At 46.7% G+C, this 21899-nt stretch overlaps 1 protein-coding gene across 2 annotated transcripts in view; it reads left to right on the top strand.

Moving 5' to 3' along the window:
• SH3RF3 (SH3 domain containing ring finger 3) overlaps positions 1-21899 on the top strand; it is a 286187-nt gene that overhangs the window by 153157 nt on the left and 111131 nt on the right. For both annotated transcript variants that reach the window (XM_084753564.1, XM_084753565.1), the window contains exon 2: positions 11029-11304. In XM_084753564.1, coding sequence (XP_084609690.1) covers positions 11029-11304 — 276 coding nt within the window. The remainder of the gene's footprint in view (positions 1-11028; positions 11305-21899) is intronic.

A 21899-nucleotide genomic window follows, 5' to 3' on the forward strand; every position in this document is an offset into this window, starting at 1 on the left:
CTACTTTTGTTCCCCTTTGATCTTACTCAGGCTCCAGCCATAACATCATAATAGGCAGAGAACAAGAGTGTGGGAGGTGACGAAGGGCAGGAGAACTCTGCTCTCTGCTGTGGGAGTCGCTTTCCTTCCCCTTCAGACCTCTTGGGGCCCAGGAAAATTGGTAGCCAAAGCATAGCCTGTCATTTCTACTGTGACCTTTAATCACCCGTGATGCAGCCGGGCTCAAACCCGCAGAGCAGAGGAACAGATTTTTCACCTTCCACTTGGCAGTGATCTGAGCATACATATATTAACTTCAATGAAGGAACAGGACATTGGTTCGTGCTGTGTGGCTCTCCGTTGTGCCACCTAGGCCACCTTTGTATTAATGTCAGCCTCACTATTGGCTCCTTGAAGGCCCCTTGACTTCCTAGCAGATGGTCCAGGATGCAGATGGGGCTCACTCTGGTCAGGCCCATCTGGCAACAGCTCTGTTAACCTCCATTTAATGCACTGTATGTCCCAAGGGGACAGGAGCAGAAAACCTGAAGGAATCTAAAACTTGTGTGCACATCATCTGCTGCAAAGTCTGGTTTCTCAGGCTCCTTCAGCCCCTTTGAAGCCTAGCTGTCAGGATTGACTGTCACAAGAATGTCCACGAAGCTTTGGGAGGGGAACTCTGGGTTTTTTTGCAAACCAGAATTAAGAAGGTCGTGAGCTTATTGAAGCTGCGTGTGACCAATGTGTGCAAATGTGCAATGCAGAAGGTCCCGTGAAGCATTAGTAGCCACTGAGCTGACCTCAGAAAGCTGGGCTTGGAAACAGTGGTGCATTGTCTGAAGCTGCTCGGGCTTTGGAAACTGTATGGCTTTCAAAGAACGAAAGACACGAATAAATAGCACACAGGAGTTCCCTCCCCTGCCCTGGTCACCCATGGCGCTCCAAGAGCACCAATGAGATGAGAATGCAAGAAACAAAAGGCCAGGACACAGCTGGTAATATTTCATGTGAGAGAGAGAACTGGAAAGTTGATGTAGAAGTAAAACCCGGGACTGTCCTATTTGCTGGGTTGCTAGAGCAGGTGACATTTATCAACTAGACAATGAGGTTTATCTAAAATTGGATAATGTAAGAACAAGGCTGGGCCTCTTTTACGTAGGCAAGCGCTCCTGATGGAGGACTGGGAAGTACACACAGGGTCATGTCTACACCTCTCTAATTGATAGAGAAGATCATTGGTTCTCAACTTAGGGGTCATGACCTCTTTTGGGGTCAAGTGCCCCTTTCACAGGGGTCGCCTAAGACCATTGGAAAACAGAGATAGTTGCACTATGATTCATAACAGTAGCAAAGTTACAGGGGTGAAGTAACAACAAAAATTAATTTTCTGCCTGGGGAGGGGTTCACCACAACATAAGGATCGGTGTCAAAGGGTCACAGTGTTAGGAAAGCTGAGAGCCACTGGGACGCATAACATTTTTTTTGAAATATTTCTTAGCAGATATTTCTGTTTTATTTCTTTTTGAGAACCTTCTCTTCAGATACAAGTCCCTCCCACACGCCTTTTTTGAAAGGATCATTTGATTTTTTTTGTTTTTGAGTTCTTTACATATTCTGGATAGTTATCCTCTGATGTAAATCTGGCAAAGATTTTCTTCGATTCTGTGGGCTTTCACTTCACCAGTTTGTTTCTTAGCTGCACAGAAGCATTTTAGGTTTATGAGGTTAATAATTGCTGACCTCAGTTCCTGGACAAATGGGTTCCATTTGGAAAGTTTTTTTTCCTACACCTTGTAAGGTACTGCCTAAGTTTTCTTCTAGCAGTTTCAGTGTTTTGGGTTTCACATTTAGGTCTTTGATCCATTTGGGGTGATAAAAATGGGTCTGGTTTCACTCTTCTGAATGTAGGCATTCAGTTTACCCAAAACCATTTGTTGAAGGTGCTATCTTTTCTTTAGTATATGTGTTTGGCCTTCCTGTTGTGAAAATGACATGGCTGAAGTCACGTGTTCTCATGTTTGGGTCTTTTATTTTCTTCTATTGTCTACATGTCTGTTTCTACACCAATTCTGAGTTGTTTTTTACTGCTATGGCCTTGTAATATATCTTGAGGACTGGAAGGTGATCTCTCTAGCGTTGCTCTTTTCACTTATGACTTTATGACAGCCAGGGGTCTTTTATGGTTCCAGATGGGTCTTAGGATAGTTTTTTTTTCTTTCTTTTTTAAAAGGTTTATTTACTTTTATGTACATTGACGTTTTGGCTGTATGTATGTCTGTGTGACGGTACCAGATCTTCTGGAACTGGAATAATAGACAACTATGAGAAGCCATGTGGATGCTGGGAATAGAACCACGGTCCTCTGGAAGAGCAACCAGTGCTCTTAACCTCTGAAGCATCTCTCCAGCCTTTTTCTTGGGATGGCCTTGGATAATTAAGTTGCTTTGGCAGACTGGCCACTTTTACAGTATTAATTCTACTTATCTATGATATGGGATGTCTTTGCTTTTCTGGTATCTTTATCTTTTTCTTCAGATATTTAATGTTTTCCTTATAGAGGTGTTTCACCTTAGTTCTTTTACTGTATAATTTATTTTATTTGAGACTATGGTGAACAGACACGTATCATATGTTGCTCTTCCTCCCGAGGGTCTTTCTTTGTATGCATGTTATTGGTGTAGAGAAAGGCTATTGATTTTTGCAAGCTTATACCATATCCTGCCACCTTTCTGAAATCGTTGGTTGTTTCTAGAAGTTTTCTCATAGAATTTTGGGTTGTTTCATTTATAATATCATCTGCAAATTGGGTCGGCTTGATTTCTTTTTTTCCAGTTTGTATCTTTTTAATTTCCTTCTCTTGTCTTATTGCTCCAGCTAGCTCTTTCAAGCACAAGATAGAAACTAAGTGGGGGATAGTGAGCAGTCTCTTGTCTCAGTCCTGACTTCACTGGGATTGCCTTAAGTCTTTCTTCATGTTGACTGTGAGTCTCATGAATAGTTTTATTAGAGTGACATATGTTCCATCATTTTTTATATTAGCTGAAATAATTGTGTGTAGGGTTTTGTTTTGTTTTGTTTTTGTTTTGGTCTATAAGTCTATTTTATTACACTTATTTACCTGTATGTCTTGAACCACTCCTGTCGCCCACCGTGGTCATGGTGGATAATCTTAATGTACACTTACATTTGATTTGAAAGTACTTTATTAAACATTTTTAAAAATCTATGTTCATCAGGAATATTGGCCCACCGTTTTCTTTTTTTTTGGTTGTGTCTTTACCTGGTTTTTATATTAGTTTGATAGTGGCTTCATAGAAAGGATCTAGGAGCACTTCCGGTTCTTTTCTTTTTTGGATAGTTTAAGAAGGATTAGCTGTAGATCTTTGAAGGTCTGGTAGGATTCTGTTCTGAACCCATCTGGGCCTGGATGATTTTTTTTCTTTTTTTCTTTTCTTTTCTTTTTTTTTTTTTTTAGTTTTCTATTGATTTCTATTGCTCTTTCATATTCTGCTTGTGTTGTGTGTCTTCTTGGGTGTTGACTTTTTCCTGGTTTCAATTTGGTGGTTTGAATGAACCCAGAAATTCATCCATTTACTTCAGGTTTCCCATCTTAATTAACCATATATGTTTTTTTTAAAGCATTCCCTTATAATATCTTAATGTCTGTTGTAATGTTCCTCTGTTCATTTCTAACTTTTTTAAAACTTGGATCCTCTCTTCCTTTCTTTTCATTAAGAGAGCAAGTGTTCATCTCAAAGAACCAGATCCCAGACTTGTTGATTCTTTGTGATGTTTTCCCATTTTCTATTCCATTCATTTCAGCTCTGATTTTTACTATTGTTTGCCATCTAGTGGATCTGGTTTGTTCTTGGTTTTTCAAATGTTTGAGTTGCAGCATCAAGTCACTGATTTGTGTGCTTTCTCATTTTTTAAAAATGTAGACACATTCTAAGACTCCTCCCTTGTAGAACTGCTTTTACTGTGTCTTAAAGGTTTCTTTCTCTGTGTTGTGTTTTCTTATTGTTTTAGTTTCAGGAAAATCTTTAAATTTCCTTCTTGATTTCTTTTTTTGGAACCATAAACATTCAGTGATGAATTGTTCAATCCTCATTAGTTTGTATACTTACTAGCCATTTGTTTGCTGCCAATTTTAAGGTTTGTTGAATTGGAGTCAGGTGGGATATATGGAGTTATTTCAGTGTTACTGAATTTGTTAAAAAGTGTGTGTGTGTGTGTGTCTGTCTGTCTGTCTGTCTGTCTGTCTGTCTGTCTCCCAGGCTATGATCAATTTTATGGAGACTTCCATGAGCTGATGAGTAAAATTTCATTCTTTGGTGTTTGAGTAGAATATTCTATAGATATTCTTAAGTCAGTTTGGTGTATGATATATTTTATTCTGATGTTTCTCTAAACAAAGAGATGCTTGTCCTGGCCTGAATGCCTCTCAACTGCAGAAATTGAGGTATTAGAATCACCTAGTATTGATGAGGTGATGTTAATCTACATCTTTAATTCTTAATCATATACTTAATTAAGTATTCCTTTATGAAATTGGTTTTTGGTGCATATACGTTTAGGATAGTAATGTCCTCATGGTTAACTGTTCCTTAATCAGACCGAAATGGCCTTCTTTTTCTCTTCAAGTTAGTTTTACTTTAAGAAATTTCATTGGATATTAGGGTAGTAGTGCCTGCCTGATTCCTTGTCCCTTTTGACTGAAGTACTTTTGTGTGCTTCTGTGAATCCTTACACTCTAAGGTAGTACTTATCTTTGAAGCTAAGATACAGACTACAGATAAACAGTGTTTGTTTTTTGATTCATTCAGTCAGCCAGTGTCTTTTGGTGAGAGAAATGGGACCATTAATATTTAAAGATTTTATTGAAAAGTGTGTGTTGATTGGGATCATTGTATTGCTATTTGTGTCCTAAGTGGGTTTTTGTGTTTGAGTAATTTAAGCTATGTGCGTTTTCTTTCCTCATTCTCTCTGCTATGAGCTTTCCACTCTTCACCCAAAAATATTGCTTCTTGTATTGCCCTTAGATTTGATTTGTTGAGTATAATGTCTAGGTTGCTTATATCATGGGAAATTTTTGTTTTGGGGGGTCACATTAATCTGGATTGGTCACCTTGGACTTTTGGGTTTGGCATGCGTTGTCCCAGACTCTTCTGGCTTTTCAAACTTTCCACTGAGAAATCAGATGTTAATCTAATGGGTTTTCCTTGATTTGTAACATTTTTTTAAATAAGAAAATTTTTATCTTATTAGTGATCTGGTCTATGCCACTGACCTGCGATTTTTCTCCCTCGTATTTCTACAGTTTAAAGGTTTGGTGTTTCGTAATTCTTAGTGTTTCTTTCCTGTTTTTAAATTTCATATTCATTGTTTATTTATCCTGTGTCCTCTACTTGATCCTTGGTATTGCTGTGCTACCATCTGCTTGACTCTTCATACTTATAAGGATTTCTTTTAGGTTTTCTAGTTGGGTTATTGTGGTTTTCATTTTTATCTTCATTTTCTCGTGAGTCTTCCCTCTTCAGTGGTTTTTTTTTTTAATCTCTTTATTGCGTTCTATTTTCAAATCCTCTATTGTCATCGTTTTCATCAGCCTTATGTTTATGTTTTCTTGAACATCGTTCAGGCATTTATTCTCTTTAAGTCCGTTCTCTGTAGTTGATTGAGCTGTTTCTTTGTCCTCTTTATTAAGCTCCTTGAATTATTTGAGGACGTTATTATTGTTTTTTAGAATCCTGTGTTCTGGGCATCATCTGGGTAGTTCTCGTGGTTGAACATTTCTGTAGGACTGGTGGATTTTGGATGGGAGATACTGCCTTGATCCTTCATAGTATCTGTATAGTTGAGTGATAAATGAGCACGTGAGCTTCTTTTGCTAGTTCTGCATCTGGTATGGGCAGAGTAGATCAGGGCAGAACCCAGGTTGTACAGGTTGAGTTAGGACAGAGTAGATCAGGGCAGAACCCAGGTTGTACAGGTTGAGTTAGGACAGAGTAGATCAGGGCAGAACCCAGGTTGTACAGGTTGAGTTAGGCCTAAGATCTGATAGAGCTTGTGTATGATGAAGTCAGGTGGACTCTTGAGCTGGGCTGGTGTGTAGGATGTGCATTTGGAGGATCTGAAATTTGGAGGTAGATGTAAGGTTTCATGTGGATCTGTGCAGGGCAGGACCATGTGGGCTCACCTGGCTAGACTTTGCAGAAGGATGTGCAGGGTCTGGCTGGGTAACGATTATGGATGTGGCCTGAGAGGAACCTGCAAGTTGTGGGCAGTCAGGGAGGGTTCTCGAGGAAGGTTAGAGATTGTGAGACTAGGCTGATGTTCTGGATGTGAGGTCTGCGCTAGATGTGGGGTTTGAGGAGGGTGCATGAAGGGAGACCAGGCAGATTCACCTGGCTAGACTCTGGTGAAAAATTGGTTCTTGATTTAAAATAACAACAACAACAACAACAGCAGCAGCAGCAGCAGCAGCAGCAGCAGCAGCAGCAACAATAGCGTCGCTGGTCCGAGGTTGAACACACATTCACTGGGCAGAGTTCCTTGCAGGTTGTGTGTGTGTGTGTATGTGTGTGTATGTGTGTGTAGGTTGCAGTATTTGTGGTTCTGACAGGCTTTTGTTTTGGTTAACAGGTGTGACTACATAAGGTCCCTTCCTCAATAACCTTTTGGCTTGCTTCATTTATTTATTATTTATATATTAGGGCTTGATGAAAGTCATTCTACTTTGATTCTGATAACTTTCACATAGTTAATTCTGTCAGTTAATGCCTCGATCCTGTGACAATGATGGGCCAACTTGTCTATAATGATGGGACCCGTAGCCACTCTAAGAAGTTGACAGAACCCTAAGTAGCAAGCATTGAATGAAAGACATTGAATTCACGGGGCCCAAAAGTTGGAGGAGTTCTTGATTCATGTGCTTTGTGTTTCGCCCTGGTTTTCTGGGCCTCCATGGGTGTGGGAGCCAACTATGAGTGCCCGCACACCTTGTTCCAGGCCATGGTGTGACCCCTTGACCCAGGGATGTGCGTGAGACCCTGCAGAGCCTGGGGAATAATGGAATCCTATTTGTCAGAGCAAACTGCTGAATCTGATTCCTTCGAAGCTGGAAGGCGATGCTATGCATATGTGAGAATGCTGTCTCCCTGGGATAGGACATTAAGCCCAGAGGAAGATCTGCGTGCCTCATCTGAGTAATGAGCCGTGAAATTGACATTATAAGTTTTAATTATTATTAATGCCTTGCGGGGTAGCTGGTGTTAATTATTCTGTAGGCTTCCCAGATATACTTCTTTCCCTGTCTTTTTATTTCTTTTTCTCCTTACTGCTTTAATGGTGGCTTCCTGGTAGTGTTTGAACTCCATTCTTCCTAAGGGGAGCGCCCTCCCTCTGAGAGAAGTTGTCTCTGGAAAGAAAGCAAATGGCTTTGATGGGAACACAAGCAGGAGGGGCCTGGGAGCTCGCTGGGTTGGCACAGTGAGGTTTGCAAGAGTCTTATTTCTGTTCCCCTCCCCACCCCCCACCCCCCCCCGATACCCCCACCCCATAATACTCATCTTTCTCTAGAACCATGAAGTAATTAGTTAACCTTATAATGGGCTTTGAAGATGAAAGGCTATGGAAAGTTCCCTGAGTCACCAACCAGTTTCCAGCTCTTCTGCCCCTTGCATAACTTCCTGTCAACATCATTTCTGATATGCGTGTACGTGTCCATGTTCCTATGTGTGTGTACGCATGTGTGCATATGTGCGTGCATATGTGCGTGTGTGTTATTTGTAACTGTGTATATTGCCTCTATGGCTTTTGTTCTGTTAGGTGCTAGTGACAGTCAGAAGGGGTACCGAGTGAGCTCTGACCCCCCCTGCAGCAGACATAGGCCTGACTTGGGATTGCCCTGAGTCCCTTTGTATTAACAGCAAAAAGATGGTGTTTAAGTTTTTATCAGGCTTCTCTCAGGTCGTGGTTATCAGGGTGAATACAGCACAGCCCTGTTAGCGCAGCAGGCATGGAGTGCAGCATGAGTGCTGCGGATCTAGGAGGGCAAGGAGGCAGCATGGAGCTGTGTCAGTAGCGCCCATAGATTTCAGAAGTGCACATCCTTTTTGGGAGTTGTCACATTACCTACCATGGCCTCTGCTCCTGTGCCAAGGAGTTTGGTCCCTCCTGAGCAGGGGAATCCACTGGAACTTGCAGGGTAGGCTCCAGTTTACACCTGTGCAGCCAGCACACAGTATAGTACATTAAGAATAGAGGAGAGGTAGGTAGGGGAAGACCCGGGAACAGACACGCCAGCTTTGAGGGGAAGGGCTGGGGCTCGCGGAAGGATACGCACAGTAAGATGAAGGTTCCATGTCAGGATGAGGAATATGGGGAGTAGGGCTGAAAGGACAGACAGAGCCTATGGGATGTATAGATCTGCCTTCCAAACAAGTGGCTAGATTGATTAGAAATCTACTTACTGGTCATCCTGGAAGTAGAGGTTCAGATGGATTTGAGGGTTGGGACACATAGAGGTCTGTAACAGCGGTAGTGATTAGCCTGTGGCCCACATATGTGTGGGACTGTCAGCCGTGTTGACAATCAATAAAAACCAGAGCTCCCTGAGGCTCAGGATGAATGCTTTTCAGGACCTAGAAAAGAGTAACTTGTGGATCCCCTGGCTTGGGTGGTAGTCTGCAGCCCAGACCCTTAAGCCAAGCTGACTCCTAGAGGTTGCCTGTTTCCTTGACACTACATTCCTACCCTCCAAGCTAAACTGAGTGATCCAGGGCCATGGTTGTCCATAGTAGATGAAAATGGTCAAGTGGCACTTGAAATGGTCCAGACAGGTGTTAGCCTGTCTAGAGAAAGCCAGGAGTTGAAACCCCGAGCCCTTTCCATGCAGGGGTAGCTGGGGGATGGTCCCCGTGCTCGTTGAAATGAGATGTTTGAAGGAGACAGCAGTGGTGCAGGTTTGGCATGGTCTACCTTGCTCACACCATGATCAGTGGCAGCGAACGCTTCCAAAATACCACCAGAGCTGTGGCTCTGAGATTACTGTTTTGAAACTGGGTGCAGTGGCGGCTCACACCTGTAATCCCAGCATTCAGGGAGGCAGCGGCAGGCAGACCATTGTGAGTTCGAGGCCAGCCTGGTCTACAAAGCAAATCTAAGACAACCAGGGCTACACACAGAGAAACCCTGTCTCAAAAGACAAACAAAACAACAACAAACAAGCAATACCGCTTTGAGCATGCTCACTTTCAATGAGAAGTTGGCTCTAGCCAAGGGAAGTTTCCTTTTGGGTACCTAGTAGAGAGTTGTTTTTTTTTTTTTTTAAGTATAAGAACATGTTATTTTCTTAACTGCTACTTGAAACCTCTTTCCTGAGTAGAATACCAAGTGCTGCCATATAATCAATAGTGAAAATATTCCTGTCATGAAAAAGCTGTATTTGATTTTTTTTTTTTTTAGTGCGGTGGTAAGCTGAGTTGAAAAAGAATAAGAAACGTCATCTTTTTGTAAATTAGCTAGCAGAGCTGGGATGGGGTTCCCAACCTATTGGCATCCTGAGGTTGGTAAATCCTTGGCTAATAGGGAATATGTGCTATAAATTGACGGGTACTTGGCAGCAGCCCTGGCTCTGCATAATAGATGCCACAGCACCCCTCCCAGTTGTGACAACCAAAAATATCTTCAGGAAAATTGTTCCTGATGCAAAAACAGTGGTCCAGGGACTGGCTAGCCATTATATGGTCCTGGGGTTTTTCTGATGGCCCACAGCCAGCAACCTCTTTTTAGTCTTTTCTAAGCAAAGTATTGGATTGCAAACTGCCTTTCACCTGCACTTTCTAAAATCTGGGCCTGTTGCTTTATTGTACTTCCACCACAAAACTATCCAGAATGACTGCTGTCATGAAAAGTTCTCTGGTGTTTACTATTTAATTGGCTGGTGGGGTTGTTTGTCAATCTGCCAGCAGTTTTCTCTTAAACGCTGTCATCAGACATCTCTGAGACATAAGTGTAGAAAGATTGATTTGCAATGTGCTATTAAAACCCCCTACAAAGACTTTTTGATATACTGCTGCTTTGAGCTTTGTACAGCTATTGATTGATTTAAATACTACAGAACCCTTGGCTCAGGCAGCCATTGTGAGAAAAAAATGCCACTTCTAGTAGAGAATTGCCGGACGCTGCCCGGAGCCATTGAAGTGTCTGTAGAAAATGACAAGTCTTTCCTCCAGCACAAAATGGATCATTGAGCAGGCGTGGAGCACCGGGAAAGAAAAGCAGGAGACACTTGTACAGCTGGCTGGAATTTATGAGTCAGGACCAGTTAGGAAAGTGTAGGGAGTGGGCAATCACAATGCCTGATCATCCGCTTGGGACTGAGAGACTCCTTGCTGCCGTGAAAAGGGTGCCACAGATTTTTGTTTGGGCTCTAACTCTGTCTGCTGCTTAAGACCAGAGTAGCAGACACCGTTTAGATAGGCTGACTAACATTGACAGGGTGGCAAAATACCTCCTGACTGTCCAAGACCAGAGTTAGATACTCTTGGAATTGTCCTTCCCTCTGGACCAGATTGTTGTGTGAAATGAAATTGTGTATGGCTTGCAGCGGGGAGGGGGGAGGGGAGTGGTATTGGGAGGGGTGTGACCTGGGACTAGGAGCAGCCTCTGAATTCTTCTGCTAGACAACTCTCCCCCTGGCCTGGGAGAGGCTGTGCCACTGGGTCCGTAGAGAGCGATACACATACCGTGGTGGTACTGGCTGCTCAACTTGTTTTGAGCCAGTTATCCCCTCCCGTGTCTGTGTCCTTCTTGTCTCTGACAGATGAGTTCATCACTTCCTTCAGAGCCTTTTCACTGGAGTGACGTGCTGTTATTATTTAATAGGATAGGCTGTTCTTGAGGGTGTTTTCTGGTCTCAGAATGTTGTTGGTATATATATAAGACACACAGAGACCATCCAACCCATGATTCCAAGGGCAAATTTCTGGGGGAATTAGGGACAGTCATTCCAAATAACCCCCCCTGTTGTTTTTCTGTTTTCAGAATCTATCCCAGCTTCCCTATGGCAAGGCCCTCTACAGCTATGAGGGGAAAGAACCCGGTGACCTCAAGTTCAACAAAGGAGACATCATCATCCTGCGGCGTAAGGTGGATGAGAACTGGTACCACGGGGAGCTCCAGGGCACACATGGCTTCCTCCCAGCCAGCTACATCCAGTGTGTCAGGCCCTTGCCGCAGGCTCTGCCCCAAGGCAAAGCCCTTTATGATTTTGAGATGAAGGACAGAGACCAAGACAAAGATTGTCTGACCTTCACTAAGGTAAGGAGCGCCCCATGGTTGACCTCTGTGTTCACCCATGTCTTCTCCATCAAGAGCCCACACCTAGGTTTAGAGCCTGGATTCTCCTCCAGGCCAGGAGCAAGTGACCACCCTCCCTCCCTGTGCCTCTGTAAAGAATGGTGGGGCGGGGGTGGGGTTGGTGGTGTCTGCTTCATGGATTAGATTGCCTGAGTGCTGATTGTGCTTGTGTGTGTGTGTGACAACCCCTAAGAAGAGGCTGTGTCTGCAGAGTTGTGCTGATGCCAACTTCAGGACTGTGGGGAGGTTAGAATGCTGCAGGTTCAGAGGCTGGCTTTATCCCCTACCACAGCCATTCAGTGTTAGAGCTAACATGCTGTGAAGGACAGTTGAGAACCTCTCAGAATCTATTAACTTAACAAACAACTAGCAACCCCAAAGCTGAGAATGTCAGTAGATAGGCCTGTACACAAGCTTGCCCCACCGTGCTGCAACCCATGATGTACCCACCACTGTATTTTATTTTTAATTTATATATTCACTTTACATCCCAGTCACAGCCCCCTCCCTCCTCCCCTCTCAGCCCCTCCCGCCCACCCTCTTCCTCCTATCCTCCCTCCCCTTGTCCTCAGAAGAGGGAGCCACCCACCCACCCAGTCAATCCAGCCCAGCACATCAAGTCAAATCAGGACTGAGCTCCTCATCCATTGAGGCCTGGTAAGGCAGCCACATTAGGGCAAAGCAGTCGAAAGCAGGGAACAGAATCCATGTCATAGACAGCACCCGCTCTACTTACTAGGGGACCCACATGAAGATCAAACTCCCCATTGGTTACATATGTGTAGGGGGCCTAAGTCCAGTCCACATCCCCTCCTGCAGGGCAACAGTGGAATCAACTAGGCCTGGAGAATCTTTATTGTTTTTATTATTATTATTATGATGATTGATGATGATGATGATGATGATGATGATGATTGTTGTTGTTGTTGTTGTTGTGATGATGATGATGGTGTGTATGATGTATTGCCTGCATGTATGTCAGTGTACCGTGTGCATGCCTGATGTGATGCCCACAGAAGCCAGAAGCGGGAGTTGGATCCTATGGAGTTACAGATAGCTGTGAGCTGCCTAGTAGGTGCTGGGCATTGAACCTAGGTCCTCCGGAAGAGCAGCCAGTGCTCTTAACCACGGAGCCATCTGTCTCTCCAGCCTGGCATGGAGAATCATTTGAAGTGCTTTAGCCTGAGGACTTGGTCACTAACCAAACAGCATTCCCTGCAGAGCCAGTGAAACACTGGGTCAGGCTTGTAGTCTTTCTTGGGGTCCCTGTGCTAATTCACTGGGGCCAGGTGTCAGACCGCGCTTGCCGCTGCTGTTAACGACATTTAGAGGTTCCCAGGGAAGCAGGTGGAGTCTCATTTTATTTACTCTGCGGTCTTCTCTCTTCCCTCCTTCCTTCTTCTGTTCCTTCTCCCTGCCCACTCCCTCCACGGGCTGTAAACAACAGATCTGGAATTCTCAGGACTTGGCTTGAAGAAGCAGTTCCCCGAGATTACTGCCAGTCTTCCCCGCCCCTCCCCCTCCTCGTCTGCCCGCCCATACACACAGCTCGCCTGCAGTGCTGCAGCTCTCCAGCCCTCTTCAAGAGTACCTAACACACCACTTTTTTTTTTTAAAGAAAATTTAATATTCTTGCGCCAGACTGCTGTTTGTGTCTTATTCTATTGTTCTCGCTGACAGTGAATAATCTATTTTTTTTTTTTGTTCTGGGAAGCGGCTCTTTCTTTCTTCCTTTCATCAAGGCGTTGAGATGCTAATTCCTATTGTCATTTCACTTAGCTCCTTCGGAAGCCCACACTGGTCTCCCTGTCTTCTCTGGCGCCTTCCCAGGGTGCCTTGCAGGTTCCCTACTTTGGAGAGCCTGCCCTGAGAGACAACACTCCAGTCAGTGTGTGCTGCCGCTCCATTCTGACACTTGTACATTCTTAAGGTCCCTCTTCAGTGGTTCTCAACCTTCCTAATGCTGTGACGCTTTAATACAGGCCCTCATGTGGTGGTGACCCCAAAACATACAATTATTTCACTGCTATGTCATAGCTGTAATTTTCCTACTGTTACGATCGTAGTGTAATGTAAATATGTGCTATGCAGGATATCCGATATGCAACCCCCAAATGGAGTCTTGACCAACAGCTTGACAGCTACTGCCTTGCATCCTTCTAAGAAAACAGGTCCCAGACAAGTGGTAGCTCTATTGGCTCTAACAACAGAATCAGTGGCATCCAAGGCTCTCCTTGTAGGCACACAGGAGGGGGCTTCTCAGCATAATCACTAAGCAGATGTTTCTGGGCAGGCCAGCTTCTCCTGTAGGATCACAGTGTCCCCTGCCTTCCACCGCCACCCTAGGTGCCTCTGCCTGTGGCACTCACTGCCAGTAAAGACCAGAGTCCCCTGGACAAGAGGACACCTGCATAGCTGTCAATTCCACAAAAAATATCTTAGGCCTGACCCGACGCTGGGCACTATACTGTGTTCAGAGACTCACTTGGTACCCCTGGAACCTGGACTTGGGAGGCAAGCACAGAATGAATGAGGCTAGAGAAATTAGTGTGAGGAAAGGCTGCCTCAAGGGAAGCCGCACTGTGTTGGCTTTTATCATGAGGAAGATGAGACTAGAGGTCAAGACTCCAGTGCTGTCGACGGTAGAACCGAATATTCAGTGTTTCCCAAAAACCTGTGCATCAGTCCTCAAGGGGCAAATCAGAGCCTTGGATTCATTCTGTGGCTGGCACGTTTGGGATGTATGGCTCTGCTGGCTTCAGTGTGTCCCTGATGTAGGTTTAGTATCTGAGGCTCCCTAGGAGGAGGCCTGGACCAGTTGTGACAGAATCCATGGCTCTCCTGGCACTGAGTTTGGCAGCTGTTTCCATGGCTTCCAGATGGAAGTATCATCTTACAGCATCTTTGCCCGAGGACTTTCTTTTCTTGCATCTTGGGAGTTTCTACAGAAAATGGGAGGCCTCTGGGTATGACTCCCAAAACACTGTGACACCTAGCATATCCTAACCATGTCAGCTTGTCACTAGCCCATCTATGCTCCCGACCTATCTATCCTCCAAAGAGCAAACCCACCCATGTTTTATGTGCACTTCCCACTTCTCACTGGCTCCCAGAAGCCATGAGTGTCTCCTTGGAGCTCTCTGCTTGGTTCTTATGTTTCTTGGCAGGACTTGGACGATGTCTGGAGTGCCACTGAGAATAGGGACTGATAATTGGACCTGAAGTGAGCTTCTAGGGACCTGCAAGTTAGTATTATTCCAAAACCATACCTCCAGTTAGGTGTCAGGTTTCTGTTTGCACAAGGTCCCTCTGACAGGCTTATCTCCACCAATGAAATAAGCCAACTCAAGCCAGATTAAAAGTATAATAAAGAGGTGTGTTTCATTTGGGAATCGGGGTTCCTGGGTGAGTTCAGCAGCCTCAGGGGATGAGGCCATACTATGGCGGGTGGGATTTGTAAGGATTGTAAAAGAAGGAAAATGACCTATCTGCCACATGCTGGACTTGTGCCCAGGTATAGTCATCTGGGGTTGAGGGAGGGGAGCTTGGGAAGCTGGAGGTTGTAGGTAATGGGACGGGTCAGTCCTTAGGAATGCCAGGAAATTAGAGGCTTTCCTTAAAAGGGGCAGGGTTGGAAAGAGAGAATGGGATTTGCTGGATCATGTTGGGAAGGAGGTGACCGGAGCTGCTAACCAGACATCCCAACCTCTTTGGGCATATGGATGCTGAGTTCATATCTGGCTGTTTCTTGCTGAAAAGGGGCGGCGTGCAGTGAGGAAGTTGGGAGCTGGTGGATTCATGCTATGTGGCAGGAGGTTTGAGTGAAGAAGCATCTGATTGATTATTACCCTGGAGATCTTGTAGATCCATTTCTGGAGAAGTTGGAGGAGGCAGACAAGAAAAAGAAAAAAAAAATAAGCAAATGAGAATGAGGGGTCCTATTATTGGGGCAAGCCATTGGAACAAGGGGGCTGCCACCAATTACAGGGGGAGACGCTCTGGTTTGGCCATCCTGCCCCTCACTGGGGATTTCTGAAAGACAGAAGAGTGGAATGTCCCAGTTGTTGTGCAGACCACTCATCTTGGGTAGATGCCCTCTAGATCTGGAGAGGTGGTACCAGCACTGACGTCCCAGGAGTTTGACAGCTGAAGGACTGGTGAGGATCACAATGTAGGGTCCTTTCCGCCGAGGTTCTAGAGACCTGGGAGATAGCTATTTGAGGAGTACTTTGTCCCCTGGAAAGAGCGGGGCATAGTGGAAGTTTTGGTGTCGTTAAAAACTCAGTTATATAAACGTGGTTTTGTTTTAATCCCAAGTGTGGGATATGGGACTGTCTTAGTTTAGCCACAGATGATAGCAGCCTTGTGTGGGGCATGGTATTTGCTAGCTGCAGATAATTTAATTCTGAGGACTCTGAAGAAGGAATAAAGGCCAGAGCCCAGAGAGAGAAAGGGGGCTCTGAGAAAGAAGGAAGAAGGCTGCTGATGCTTCCCTTGCTGCTCCTGGTTGCCACTGATGTGGTTTGACAAGAAGAAGTTGATGGTATCCTGAAATGATGATTGGACTTGCCCCCAAGAAACCAAATGACCCTAAACAGCAGGAAGTAGCTAAGGAAAACTCTACCTCATCTCCCTACTAACCTTCTCTCTCTCCTATCCGGTGTTGGAGTGTTGGGAGGGATTGGAGTGGAGAAAGGTGGAAGAAATAGTAAGTAACTGCAGTAGGATAAAAATAGATTTTGAAAATATGCCTATCGGGTGGACTCAGGAGGAACTCGGTCCTCTGGCGTGGAGGCAGGCAGGTAGCTGTCAGCATGTGAGGGAAGAAGGGACGGTAGGAGAGAGAGGTAGGGTAGGTACCCAGTCATTGGGGAGCAGGGAAGGGGGGTGTCTGATCCTGGAAATGATGACCGAGGAGGCCTCCCATGCAGGAGTTCAAAGGGCTTAAGCCTGTAGGGGCAGCTAGGAGGTGGGTCAGGGCGATGGGGAAGAGGGAGAGCCAAGCTAACCTGAGTTTGAGAGAGAGCTTGGTTAACTGTTCTTTTATGGGTCCCCTTGCTTGTATCTTCCCATTCCAATCCTTCCCGTTCTACCTTTGCCACCCTATTCCCCTCTCCCTAGACCTCTGACAGAAGGGGACCTCTTTCCCCCAGTGGGCATGTGCATGAAGTCACTGTGCCAGTCCTCGCCTGGCTGGTGTCCTCAGAGCTGGTGCAGAGACTGACATACCTGGAGAGTAGTGCCCTGCGAGTTGGTCTTGGCACGCGCATCTAACAGGAAGCGTGGACCTGTGAAACGTGAGCTCAGAGGTCAGTGGGATTGAAAAAAGAGGCTCTAGAAATTGGAGTAGGGCCTTGGGGCCTCTGGTGGTGGAAGTCAGAGACGATGGAAGGCCCTGCGTCTGGAGGAGCATGAGGCGGTTATTTAGGAAAAGCCACTCATCTTCTGCCTGTGTGGCCCCTTTGCCAAGGAGCCTGTTTCCTTCCTCCAGCTGGTACAGAGTCTTGTAGGATGCTAGGAAGAGGCTGTGCCTCGTGGGTCTGGAACAGCTGGAAGCCAAACACCAGGCTACTGAGTCAGCGGTGGCATTACCCAGAGCCACTGGGCCTGTGAAGGTCCCTGGCAGTGAATCATGGCCACCTCTGCGGGGAGCTGGAGAACCTCCAAAAGTTTGGCTATAAGAGGGCCCATTGACAATGGGAGTGCCCTCTTTGGTGGTGAGAAATCCCCTTTCTTTCCAAAGAGCAGAGTGGGTAGGGGCTATTAAGAAAGCATACTTAGAATCGGTGTGGATGTTAGCCTGTTAGACCTTGGCTATTTGGAAGGCCCTAGTTAAAGTGATTGGCTCAGCCTTCTGTGAAGAGGTCCCCACTGGGAGGCAGTTTGCCTCAACTGTTTTCATGGAGGTGACCACAGCGTAAGCCACGTGGCAGTTTCTCAATCTGTCTATAAGGGAGCTCTCATCCACAGAGCGTAGGGCCTCCATAGCCTCCGGGCAGGAGTGAGAAGGGGGGATTAGAGGGAGATGGGATGGGGAAGACGGTTGCAGAGTTTAGGGCACGACTGGAGGTTTTCTAGAAACAGAAGATGAAAGGTCTGGACCCGTGAGGGCCCGAGGAAGGCGTGGGAGGACATACTCGGGAGGTCTGAGAGGCGGTGGGTGGAGTGTACTGTGGTAGGCTGGAACAGGGTGATCTGGAGAGCTTCCCGGATGAGTTCCGCTGCTGCTGCTGCTGCTAGGGCTCTCACTGTGTCTGGGATCCAGCTGTTTGGACAAGAAGGTTATGGCCCCATGGGAGGGCCCAATAAGCTGAGCTTAAGCTGGGCTAAAGCACCTGTAGTGACTCCTACCCCCACATCTGTAAAGAAGATGGTAGGGGCAGGGAGAGTCCGGGAATGCCAGGGCAGGGTCCACCAAAAGGGCATCCCGAGGGGGCTGGCGAGATGGCTCAGAGGTTAAGAAGGTCCTGAGTTCAATTCCTAGCAACCACGTGGTGGCTCACAACCATCTATAATGAGAGCTGGTGTCCTCTTCTGGTGTGCAGGTGTACATGCAGGCACAACATTGTATATATAATAAATAAATAATTTTTTTTAAAAGGAGGACATCCCGAAGCAATAAAAAACAGTGATGGTGGACCATGGCCGGGTGGATGAGGAGCCCGTGGGGGTCTCTCTAGCTGCCTGGTACAGTGGTTTAGCTATAATAGCAAAACTGGAGATCCAGTGTCTGAAGAGCCCCACCAAGCCCACGAATGAAAGAATCTGGTCCCTTGTGGTTCAGAGCTGTGGATCCTTCAGAGCTTGCACCCTGGTCAGAAGTGAGGGTCTTAGGTGAGTTGGTCGCCTCAGCAAACAACAGCAGGACACCACAGCTGAGCTTCAGAAGGAGAGATGTGGTGTGGTAACCCAGAGAGCCAAGACACTTTAGGAGCAAAGCAGTGTTTTTCTGAGACAGAGACAGGAAGGATATCAAAAGATCCATATACATAATAAAGAAGTGTGCTAGCGTTAAGGTCTCAAGAGGAGAGACCCTGAGCCAAAGCCTGACACCCCACCCCACCCCACACACAGGGGGAGGAGCTATCCTGAAGCCCTGAGGGAGGGAGAATTGTCTGTGTGAGTCATCTTGAAGTCAATGTGTCAGGGTCCTCCCAGGTAAAGGCAAAGGGAAAATACAAGTCAGGGTTTAGGGGGAAAGTAAAGAAGGCACCCTTTAGGTCTAGGACAGGAAAGTGAGAGGTTGTAGGGGGAATGTTAGGGAGGAGGGTGTAAGGGTTAGTAACTACAGGGTAGGTAGGGATAACTGCCTCGTTAATGAGGTGAGGGAGGTCTTGTACTAAGTGGTGTACGCACTAGGGCAATGGGACTGTTGCAGGGTGAGTCAGTAGGGATGAGGAGTCCCCGAGACAGAAGGCTGATGAGGACAGGTTCGAGGCAGAGGGGGTGGGTTTCAGAGATGGGAAACTGGGGTCTGGAGAGGAAGGAAGAAGGATTCTTAAGGCAGGTAGGGACCAGCTTGTGGTGGGTAGCAATCACCAGTGTGGAGATATCCCATATTTTGGGGTCTACTAGCTCTGGTAAGGTAGGAACAGGGGAGCCTGGGGTAGGGATGTGTGAGGCGACTAGGGAAAGGAGAAGGTGGGAATCAGGAGACGTTATGGAGGCCAGGGAGAGGGTAGCCCCAAGGAAGCTGAGGATATTGTGGCCAAGTCGAGGAACTGGACAGTCAGGCATGACTGGAAAAGAGTGTGAAAAAAATCATCCTATAAGAATGCATGGGAGTGGCCAGGTCTTGGGTGCAAAGGAGGGAGTTCCATCCCCCACCCCCATGATGGAAGCTGGCGAGGGAATCATGGGACCCGAGTATGAGGTTAGAACAGAAAAGTTAGCCTCTATGTCCATCAGAAACGAGATGGGCTTGTCCACTGCCTTCAGAACTACCCTGGGTTCAGCGAGGGTGATGGAGGTCGCTGAGTCTGGGGTCAGTCAGTCAGTCCTCTGACAGGCTGAGGAGCTCAAAGTGTCTGTAGTGCCTGCTGCTGGTTGGGCTGAGGCTCTGTGGCTGGGCACAGAGGGTGAGCCCATGTAGGGGGAGGGGATTCCTACTTCCAGTGGCCAGGCTACTGAAAGGTAGGGCATGGTTTGTTGGGCTTCCCAGGGTTGGGGCAGATGCGGGACCAGTGTCCTTCCTGGCCACATTTGAAACAGGTGCCCTGGCAGGATGGAACCTGGTGAACCCACTTTGTTCCCTCTGCGGGAGTGCCATTGGCATCAGAGCAGCTGCAAAGGCCTGGGCTTGGAGCATAGCTTTCTGTTGTAGCTGAGCCTGTTGAGAAGACTTGGCTGCCTCCTATCAGTCACTGAAGACCTTAAAAGCCATTCTCACCAACTCCTGTATGGGGGATTGGGGGGCCATCCTCAACCTCTTTTAGTTTTTCTGAATATCTGGGCATAACTGAGAAATAAAATGAGTATCAAGGACCGTGGCTCCCACTAGGGAAGCCGGGTCCAGGTGGGTATATTGGATCATTGCCTCCTGTAATTGATTTAGAAAAGTGGCCAGATTTTCATTCAATTGCTGTATAATTTTTTTTGAAACTTATCAAAGTCAACAACTGTATTTGTGACCGATTCCATACCCTGAGCCATGATGTCCCTCCTCTGGTGGCCATCTTGATCCAGCTGGTAATTCCACTTGAGTCTGTAGCTGGCACTGCTATTATCCACCAGGTGGGTCTGGTCTGCATAGTGCCTGGCAGCTGCCTGAACCCATTCATGTTCCTCGGGAGTGAGGGTGGAAGTCTGTGTGACATGGAGGTCATGCCAGGTTAGGCTATATGCTTGGCAAAGGTAGGAACATGAACTCAGACAGGTCGCTTGGCTCCCACTTCTTCCCAGAGAGGGCAGAGAAGAGCAGAGGAGGTTGGCCAGTGTGAGGAAGGAGACCAAGGTGTGGGTTCTTATGTCATGGGTGGGGGGGGGGGGTGCCATGGGAGGAGAGAGAGGGGGGGAGGTGGATAATGGGGGAGAGGTTGTTCCTTAGCCTGTGTCTGGGAGGGGGAGTAGCAGGTTGGGGTTGGGGAAGAGGTAGAGGAGCCAGTGATGACTTGGTCATGACGGATGACTTGGATCCAGGTCCCCAGATAAAGAGCACTTGGGGGCACTGTAACCCTGGCCAACAAGGCTTTAGCTACAGAGGGAAGGGCGGGAGCACAGTTCCCAAAAGACCTGAACCTAAGGAAGCGCAGTCCATTTGCCCTTAAGAGGCCAACATTTTTCAAGATCACGGAGAATGTTGAAATTTAGAGAGCCCTCTGGTGGCCACTTAGATTGGTTGTCTAAGGTATATTGTGGCCAGGCCACAGAGCAGAGTAAGGCCAGGCATTTTGGATATAAGTTCTAAGGCATCCCAATTTAGGTAGATTTCGCAGCAGACATCCAAGAGGTGTCTGAGGGATCAACTTTAGACCCCAAAGTACCCATCTTCCCAGCCTTTGCTGGAATCCCAAGAATATGGAAGTGGTGTCCCAATTCAATGTTCTGGGATGGGCTGATTTGGTGGGGTTAACCTATGATCAGATGTCTCCAAATGTAAGGTTATCCCAGAACAAAGACCTGGCAATTGTTCCAGACAGACTGGCTCTGGTGTGGCCATGGCTTGGCAGAGTGAGTCTGAGGGGTCCCAGACCCGGTACTTCTTGGTATCAGCTGGGGCGTGGGTCACTTACAGAGTCCAAAGTTGCATCAGACAGAAAGAGAAAGAGAGGAGAGAAGCAGTCGCCATGTGGCCAGGGAAGACCCAGGCTTGGGGACTCAACTTCTCCTAGGTTTCGGCACCAAAATGATAGGTTATTTCCACTGACAAAATAAACCAATCCAAGCCAGATTCAAAGTATAAAAAGTGCAGGTTTATTTGGGAACCAGGGCTCCTGGGTGAGTTCAGCAGCCTCAGGGTATGAGGCTAGAGGAAGCCACAGCCAGACTATGGCGGGGGTGGGGGGGTGGGGGGGGTGGTGGAAGAGGTGGGGGGTGGCAGGGGATTTAAGGATCGTAGGCGAAGGAAAATGGCATGTCTGCCACATGCTGGACTTGTGTCCAGGTATGGCCATCTTGGTCAGGGTGGGGATGGTAGGGGTGAGGAGAGTAGTGGGTGGGGCTTGGGAAGGTGGCAGCTCCAGGTTAGGGGGTTGGGGCAGTCCTCAGGAGTACCAGGAATGTAGAGGCTTTGCTTGGAGGGGGCAACTGGAGATGCCAACCCAACACCTTCCCCCATAAGCCCAGCCTTCTGTGGCTACGAGCTGCAGGAGAGGAACCCCATGAGGCACATCCCTGCTGGTAAGGTTGGCATGCTGTCTTTCTTGCCTTTTAGTCTTTGTATTTGCACATACCAGGCTTTTGGGGATGAAGCTACTGGGAACTGATAAAATATGCTTTCTTAGGTGATATTACAAAAGGTAATCATACGTCCTCCTCTTAATACAGATTGGTTTTAGAATGACTTAAATGCTGTTTTATTACTACCTATTCAAAAGCTAATGTTGCAGGGGAAAATG

This window comes from Acomys minous (assembly GCF_964271855.1).
Source record: "Acomys minous genome assembly, chromosome: 13".
NCBI classification, from domain to species: domain Eukaryota; kingdom Metazoa; phylum Chordata; class Mammalia; order Rodentia; family Muridae; genus Acomys; species Acomys minous.